The sequence below is a fragment of the Poecilia mexicana genome, unplaced genomic scaffold (assembly GCF_051168715.1).
Source record: "Poecilia mexicana isolate PSO_F unplaced genomic scaffold, ASM5116871v1 scaffold_22, whole genome shotgun sequence".
Taxonomy (NCBI): Eukaryota; Metazoa; Chordata; class Actinopteri; order Cyprinodontiformes; family Poeciliidae; genus Poecilia; species Poecilia mexicana.
This window is the reverse complement of record NW_028263391.1, coordinates 1,210,647-1,220,027: the sequence shown is the minus strand read 5'-3', so window position 1 is coordinate 1,220,027 and position 9,381 is coordinate 1,210,647. Positions and strand designations below refer to the sequence as shown.

The 9,381-nt window shown below is 40.0% G+C and overlaps 1 protein-coding gene across 1 annotated transcript in view; it reads right to left on the bottom strand.

Moving 5' to 3' along the window:
* Positions 1-9,381, bottom strand: part of akap6 (A-kinase anchoring protein 6) — a 40,922-nt gene continuing 31,541 nt past the window's right edge. The window contains exons 5-7 of the mRNA XM_088002807.1: positions 2,154-5,105; positions 302-1,561; positions 1-27 (exon numbers count right to left, since the gene is read on the bottom strand). Coding sequence (XP_087858933.1) covers positions 1-27; positions 302-1,561; positions 2,154-5,105 — 4,239 coding nt within the window. The remainder of the gene's footprint in view (positions 28-301; positions 1,562-2,153; positions 5,106-9,381) is intronic.

Below are 9,381 nucleotides of genomic sequence, written 5' to 3'. Positions count from 1 at the left end.
TTACCTCATGTATGTAGTAGGTGTCTTCTGGATGGAGAGATTATTAAGGAGGATAGTGAATACAAACATAAAGGAACACCAAAAGACAGCACAGCAGATAAAAGACAAAGAAAGCTCAGAGGGAGCAGAGGGAAAGGAAAATACGTCTGACTTGCGAAACAAAAAAGAGAAACCACAGCTTCACCGCCTTCATTCCCACTGACGGGTTTGACTAAAACTAATACCCAAAGCAGAGAAGTGGAGTCCAGTATCAAGACGCTGTATAATGTCTGGAGATAGAGCAAATACATGGAACACTAACCTGTTTCACCAGGGCAGACTTTGCTTCTTGCTGCGAAGCGCTCCAGTCCTTTCTCCTCTTCTCCTCCTCCTCTGCCCATCGAGTATCTGCCTCTTCGCTCCTCTTCCCCTCCTCCCTATCAGGCCTTCTCATCGCTGAGCAGTTAATTTTGGGATTAATACGCGTGGCGGCGGTGGCTGGCTCTTTTGAGGGATTTGTAGCAGAGCTGCAGACACTTATCTTGGTCATTACGGTGCCCATATTGGATTCAAGCGTTTTAGTATCTGCCAAACATTCTGTGGCGAAGGAGTCTATCAGGGCGACACGCACCCAGGGATTAAGATAAGAAGGCCCCTCATTACGACTTCTCTCCTCCTGCGGCGTGCTGACACTCACAGCAGTCGCGACTTTTCCTACAACACCATCAGAGGCGAGGTACAGGTCTTCACCGAGCTTTTCTTCCATTGCCTCAGTCGAGACAGGTAGAGGAGAAAAAAGGTTGTCACCTGAAGAACTGAAGTTGCTTCTTAAGAGCGAAGAGGTGGAAAATAAGCTGTAACAAAGTTCAGGACGGTAGAAGTTCTGGGTTTCATTTGTGGAACCAGAACCTTGTGTCGAGAACAAGTGGTCCGTCCGTCTGTTGTCCAGTTTAGAACTTTTTCCCTCTTGGGACAAACAAGGTGCATTTTCATTCAGCTCACAGCCACCAGCCAATGAGGTCTCTAAACACAGTTTATGGTAGGAGTATTGAGGTTTCTTTTTGATCACCATGCTGTAGCACAAAGGTGGCCCAAGGTAAACTTCCTCTGTACAGGCTTCAAACAGCGTCTCCTCATTCCTGAAGTCAGGACTGGTGGGTACAGACAGAGAGGGGCTAGAAGACTGCTGGTCCACTCGGCTTCCATCTGAGACGCTGGCAGGTTCACCGTCAAAACACTTCAAATCCAGACTGCCGATGTACTCCTTGGCAGTCAGGCTTGGGGAAGAGCATCTGCTCAACTGAGCTGACTGAAAGGAAGACATTGCCACTTTGGTGCTGGGAAACAGCTCAGGACTTGGACTGTTTGGGGTTGGTGTCGATGTGCAATAGGATGGGATGCTGTAGGGCACAGGGGTCAAACTCTTGTCCTCTGCACACTGACTGACCTCACCACAGTCACTGTCATGGGAGGAGAGAGACAGGTAGGAGTAGAAATCTCCCTTCCGAAGATGCAGAGGCCTATGGGAGTGTTCAAGCACCTGAAGGAAGAAAATGAACAGTTTGTTGCTTTGTACTGGTTTCTAAGTAGAGGGTCTGAAGTAAGAATAAGCAATATTGATAGTCACTGAGAGCCACATACACAAATGCCTTATTTTGATGCTTTAATTAAAGCTAATCTGAAGTGAAATCTGATTTTAAACTAAGAATTACTAATATTAAATATAAAAGTTCAGCCAAGAATAGGGTATATATACAACTTTGATCATTCTCTGTATTTCATTGTAACTATCACACCATAAAATCTTTATTTACATATTAATGTTTTACATTATGACAATGTTTTCTGCGTGATTTCTCTTTGCTTTTTAAAAAATGTGGACTGAAAACTAATGAACTTTTAGATTGCTTTACTTACTGAAGAAATTAATAATTACACCCTCAAAGTTCTGATCCGTGATGCGATTTATTGAATTACTTCAACTGAATAAACAAATGAAGACAGATAACTTTCCTTTGAAATAATTTGTCTTTGAAATGCACAGAACATACCAGGTCAAATAGGACAGCTTCAAACTCATATTAATTTATGTCAGATGTTTTTACATTAGTCATCCAACAATTGTGTAGTAGACACTGTGTGAATCTGATTATTCTGTAGAATTAAAGTTCTACCTTGTCTCGGATGTGTGCTAGTGAGGTGGAGGACTGGTCTGGGACAGACCCACTGGTCTCCCTCTGGGTTGCTCCATCTGACTGGTTCTCTTTGCTTTTCAGTGCTACAGAGGTCATGTCAATAATCTCCATTACAAAGTCATGAACATTCTCCTTCTTGCTTTCATCAACGCTGAGTGGCGAGGCCGACAGGAGGAAGGGACTGCAGCAGGAAGCGTGGGATTTGTGGCCTTTTTTGGATGGCAGAGATGAATCTTTTGCTCTGACTTCCCTTCTCGTCTCTTCTGTGACCAACGATGAGAACTTAAACTTCTCTTGAATTGTGATGGCTTTCCTTCCTCCAGCAATTGGGAGGTTGTTGTCCAGTGCATTGTGGGATCTGCAGTTGACTGGAGATAGCAAAGGGGGTGAAGGAAGTGAGGCACTGTGACAGGGAAGCTCCCCTCTCAGCTCTCCCACCAAACAGGAAGTACGCTTAGAAGAGAAGGGACGGAGCTCACTGGATGGTGAACAAATATGACTTGTTGAAACTGAATCCATTTCAGCTCTCAAGTTGCCAACATCTTCAACTTGGTCTTCTGTTTTGGTGTTCACATAAAAGTCCCTTAATGTGTCTCTCTTCTGAGTGAACAAGCCAGACTCTTCTTGGAGTAGCTCATCGTCTTCGTCTTTTCCTTGTAGACAGCTGTGGTCGATGTTTCCATTCTCCACATCATCGACAAATTGGCTGATGTAACTTCTCGTCACATTCAGTCTGGTCTCATCTTCTCTTTCCTTTCTACTTGTATTGCCACCAGTTTTGTTACTGGTATCCATTAACTGTGCACGTGAGTATGGGAAGGTGGAAGGTGGAGCACTTCCACACTGCAGCTCATCCAGAAGGCCTGCTTCTGATTTGAATGAGGAGGATACAGAGGTGCGAGGAGGTCGCATCCAGCTCTGTAACTCCCTCTTCATGTACTCAAGCCCCAACTCATAGGAGGTTTCCATGTCATCTTCATCATTATCCTCATCCTCCTCATTCCCAGAAGACACACCATTAACCCTGTCATCGTCTCCATCTTGTTCATCCCGAACACCAAGTTCCTCTTCAGTGAGCGTCAGTGTGGAGGATGAAAGCAGATCACTGTCATCTTCATCTTCATCTGTGCATGCTGATGTACATGAAACATTGACCACCATGCTTAAACTAGCAGCATCCGACTCATCTACACCTTTTCCTGCCCTGTTGCCGTTGTGACAATGTTTCCTACGAGGGCTGGAACTGGTTGCTATGTTTGGATCTAGGAAAAGAGGGTGCTGGTTTCTGAGCACAACAAAATCCTCAGACCCCAGAGACGAGTCCTCTGTGCTACTCAGTTCAGTTAGTGATATTTTTGATAAGTTTTCATTGATCAGTGAAGGCTGTCTTTTCCATGAAGTGCTAAACATCCTGGAGAGTGGAGTGTGTTGACCACCTAAAGAGGGTGAAACAGGGAAGTGGTTCTTTTGTGGGATGCTGCTTTGAATCGACATGTCAGAAACACTTCGGGTCATCTTCCCCACCAAAGGATTCTGAATGTTCTCCAAACGTTTCAGGAGATCAAGAGTCCTTTGGCTAAGCTCTCCAGAAGATGCCTCTGTTTCAGTATCCATGCTTGCTCTTAGATTAATTCTATCTTGGTCTTTGTCCTGGCCCAGGTTCATCTCGTCGGGACTTGTGAGACTGCCCACCGACTCCCTGTCAGGGCTGTGGCATGGATTAAGGCAGCTCTCCAAAGAGACGCTATGATGCAGCCGTTCTTTGGAGGGGAATAAGTTGATACCCAGAGCCAATAGAGACTCCAAAGAAGAGCTCTGAGACAAAACGGGACTTGATGTCCTACTGTTGAGAGCAGGGAGAGTCTCTGAACTATTATAATGGTCAGGGTTACACTCTGTGTTGTCCCTCTGGGACATGAACATCTTAGAGTCATCAAGTCCTTTCACATCAATGTCAGAGTCAGAGTTTGCCGGTGTCAGGATCCCATGTCCGTTTATCAGGATTTCCACTGCCTCCCCCCCACCCTGTTTACTCCTCTTCTTCTCCTCCTTGCTTCTTTTTATTTCACATCTCAACTCATTCCTTCTCCATTCTTCCAAATTCGTAGAGATTTGCATCTTGCTCTTTTTATAAGGGGCAATGCAGTTCTTTTCCAGAGCTAAACTATAATGTTCTTGTGTAATTTCACTTTTCCTCCGGTCTCTTTTCTCCTGTCTTTCTATCCCCTGATCCTCTTTCTTTCCTTGTACTCCAGAGTTTGACGATGTCTCTGAATCTCCATTGTCACTTACAATCCCGCTCTCACAATCTGATCGCAGACTATTTTCCGACTGACCGCTCCTTCTGCCACCCTCACTTTCCCTATTACAAAATTCACTGATCCTATCTCGTTGTTGGCTACTTGACATCAAACCTCCCAGGAGGTCTGGGAGAGATTCAATGGAGGACAAGGAGGAATCCTTGCTAATGCTCTTCAGCAAAAAATGTTCTTTGTTTTTAACAGGTTTATTTATGTGCATTAATGTGGAAGTAAGTGGAAACACCGGCTGCTTGCATAATTCAATACTGTGGAGGCTGTACACTTGATATACGTTATTGTTTGGCGGGGAATGGGAGTTAACATCCATTGAGGATCCATCCTTCAGATTAGACAACTCTTTTAACTGAGTGGCCTGGATATCAGTTTGAATCTCAACAGGTTGATTGTCATTGGCCAAAATACTGTTTGATGGTAGACTTGATTGCAAGGCTGTGGGGAGGTTGGTCGTAAGGTCAGGCTGTGGTACATCTAGTTGCTCTGCTTCCATGACCGACATGTCTGTTTCATCCCATTCCCAGGAGTCCTCTGGTGGCACTATCACTGAAGCCACTGACACGGGGCTAATCTGGTGGAGATCCACTAGGCCCATTTCCAGAATGTTTCCATTAACCTACAAGAAAAAGAGAAAAAGAAAATGTTTGAAAGCTTGCATTTTGATTGCCAGGAATAGTTTGAATGTACTTTGAATGACTAGATTGAAGTGACTTTTTTGCTAAGTGCCTTGAAACAACGTGTGTTATGATTAAACACTATATAAATAAACTAACCTGAACTAAATTGAATTCATAAAGTACTCAAGCCACAAAAACTTGTGACTGTCTTTACTCAGCACTAGAGGAGCAATGACATGTTTCCCATTGTTCTCTGACTCCAGGAAGTAAACCTGGGCTCCAGTAAGACGTCCTCAGTACGTCCTACATCACTCAGAACAGGACACCCTCAGTCTTTGTTTTTGAAGTGAGTGCAAGTGTGTGTTTATCAAAGTATAAAAAAAGAACTGATGAATTATTGTTATTCTTCAGTTTATGGTATCCTGCTTTGGCACCAATTTGTTTCAAAAGACATGTTTTTTTTTCTGCTTTGAGATAAGTGTCTCTTCTCAAGTTAAAAAGACACCAAACTCTGAAAAAAGCATGTTCTAGGGTCATGTACAACAAACAACATGAAAAAAAAGTGAAATCAACCTACTCCACAGAAACTACTCATAAGTCTCAACACAAATTATTCCACTCTCGAACAAAGCAATGAATTATTCAAAAACAACTTCTGAGAGAAAGAGCGCCAAGCTGAAAATCCCAAGGTAAATACGTAATCAAAGCCTTCAGAAAGCTTGGCTGTCTAAAAATATGCTTAGACACAGGAAACCTTCCCTGCCCCAGACATAATTATACAAATTGCTCTACGTCTCGTTAACAAGAGAGAGGGGGGTAATTCGTATTAGCCATTCATAGCCTATTAATCTAATAAACTAGTTGTCTAAGCATGTGTGTTAGTGTGTGTGTTTCAGACGGAGTGAGTTTACGTGGTTATGGCTGTACTTAATGAATTTCTATTAGACTTGTGTTTATTCCCAGTGTGCTGATAAGGGAGTTGTGGATAATGAATGAACTGAGTTTTGCGCTGCAGATGCATTCGAGAAACCTTCATTGTTGAAAAGGCAGCATTCCAGTTAGCTTAATCCAATCAATTTTAAAAACCTTCTAGAAAGTTTTGATGGAATTGTTCCCATTTCTAGAAACACCCCTTACATCAGTTTATGGATGAATTGCAAGTATTTTTCCGACAGTAAAAAGTGAAGTCACTCCTTTTATCTGCCAGTAACTCAAACCTTGTTTTAAAAGTAGATTACTTGATTAGAGCTGAGAGCAGGCCACTGGCAGAAATGGCTAAAGAACGGAGCAGGTCAGTTTGCAATTTCAAGTGGTGTGAATTTGCAATACATAATTAAAGAGTAGATGTATTGCATGTAGCAATAGGTATTTTAATAAATCTAAGCTTAGCCAGTTAAAAATAACCACTTTTGTGCAACGGTAACTTATTTCTTTGCCATTAGCACATTTAGCAGCAAGAACATAGGATTGACTGACAGCCCTAAGGCCCCCCTCCTACCTCTGATTGGTTGTTTTTGGTCGGGAGTGGTGCATTTTTCCAGACGGCAACAGTAGCTCAAGGCAGAGGTGGAGGAGATTGATCTTTTCACAGATTATTTGTCAACATGCTGATTGTTTTAGCAAATATGTAAAAATAAAAAAATTCTAAAAGTTACATGCTGCAGCTTTAAGGACACTTTAGAGAGACCAGTTGATCAAGTTTTAGGCCTGTGGTAGGAAGCAGGTGTATCCAGAGGGAACCCACACAAGCACAAGGAGAACTTGCAGAAATCCACACACAAAGGCCCTGCGAAATAACAGTACTACCAACTGTATTTTCCGGTGTTATGCCCAGAAACGCATGCCTGCCCAAAATTGCATCCCCTCTCACGGGAGCGCGCATCGCTCTAAAGTGTCGCATATTGACGAGAAACCGGACTGAAATATGACCGAAGAGGAAATTTTAAAGATATTTGTAACATTATCACGTTTCTTAACCATGTAATTCCTAAAATGGTTGATTTTATTTCGCAAATTACTTGAAATAAATGCGGTTTTTACACCTTTATTGACACATATGAGTCGAACTTTTTTTCAGTCCGTCTCTGTTGAAAACGTTCCCCGCAAATGGTTTGAAATTCTCTGCTTTGTTTTTAGATACCATAACAGCTTAAAAGCATTACAAAACAGAGGTCCAATATGTAGAACATTTTACATCATGCTTAACTTTCTAGTCTGTTAATGTAGGAGGAAATGCATTTTAATTCATCAGCCTGAAAATATTTGCATCCATCCTGTTGATATAAAAATGATAGCATTAGCTCAGAGAACAAGTGTCATTACGTAGAAAAGGTGAAATCCTTTCAGCTCTTTATTTCTCCAAGTTAGCACAGGGATGCATTTTTTTTGGCAATTTGCTTTTCCAACCTGCCAAAATATGCATCCCCTCTCTATCCTCCCCAAATATTATCCTATTGATATAAAACTTATACCAGTAGTTCATGGAACTATTCTGGTTATGTAGAAAAAGTTATTTCACTCTTAACTCTTTCATTTTTCAATTTAACACAGGGATGCATTTTTCTCAACATACATGCCTTATTTATTGTCCCCCATATATGAAACTTATGTATTACATATAATTTTCATGTGGTCAGTTATGATATTTTTTTATATCGGTACAAAAGTCATGTTGAACATTTTTATTTATTGTTGTCATAATAAATCCCACTTTATAATGTTGACAAGATTGTCTGTATTGTGATTGTAAATGGTTCCCCTTATTACAGTTTTTCATTTTATTTTTATTTATTGAGAGCATCATTAAATATGAATGTATTTGAATTGATTGTTCGACACATTGTGTTGTATGCACTTAAAATTCATACTTGTCTATATTACCAGTGTACTTCTCATTCGTATTGCATGTATTTCAATCAATCACTCAAATTTTATTTGTATAGCACATTTCAGCAGCAAGGCTTTTCCAAAAGTTACTGTTATGAATACCATTTCATTGAAGTTAATAATTTTTTTTTTTTTTTTTTCATTTTTATGTTAAACCAAAATAAAAAATTTTGTATATCCTTTACATTTAGCAAGGTTGCATGTCAGATTTATTTCCTTCACTATCTTAGCAACAGTGATAATAAACATGACTTTTGTACCGATATAAAAAATATCATAACTGAACATCCTACATGAAAATCATATGTAATACATAAGTTTCATATATGGGGGACAATAAATAAGGCATGTATGTTGCCAAAAAATGCATCCCTGTGCTAACTTTAAGAAAAAAAAAGTTAAGTGTGAAATATATTTTTCTACATAATCAGAATAGTTCTGTAAACTACTGGTATGAGTTTTATATCAATAGGATAATATTTGGGGAAAATAGAGAGGGGATGCATATTTTGGCAGAGTCAAAATCCATATTGCCAAAAAATGCATCCCTGTGCTAACTTTAAGAAATAAAGAGTTAAGAGTGAAATAACTTTTTCTACATAACCAGAGTAGTTCTATAAACTTCCTGTATGGGTTTTTATATCAATAGGATAATATTTGAGGAGAATAGAGGGGATGCATATCGTGGCAGGCTGGAAATCCGTATTACCAAAAAATTAATCCCTGTTCTAACTTTGAGAAATAAAATGTTAAGGGTAAAATAACTTTTTCTACATAACCAGAATAGTTCCATGAACTATTTGTATAAGTTTTATATTAGTAGGATAATATTGGAGGAGAATAGAGAGGGGATGCATATTTTGGCAGGCTGGAAATCCATATTGCCCAAAAATGCATCCCTGTGTTAAATTGAAGAATTAAAGAGTTAAGAGTGAAATAACTTTTTCTACATAATCAGAGTAGTTCTAAGAACTACTGGTATAAGTTTTAAATCAAAAGGATAATATTTGAGGAAAATAAAGAGGGGATGCATATTTTGGCAGGCTGGAAAACCATATTGCCCAAAAATGCATCCCTGTTCTAACTTGGAGAATTAAAAAGTTAAGAGTCAAATAACTTTTTCTACATAACCAGAATAGTTCCATGAACTACTGGTATAAGTTTTATATCAATAGGATAATATTTGGGGAGGATAGAGAGGGGATGCATATTTTGGCAGGTTGGAAAAGCAAATTGCCAAAAAAAATGTATCCCTGTGCTAACTTGGAGAAATAAAGAGCTGAAAGGATTTCACCTTTTCTACGTAATGACACTTGTTCTCTGAGCTAATGCTATCATTTTTATATCAACAGGATGGATGCAAATATTTTCAGGCTGATGAATTAAAAT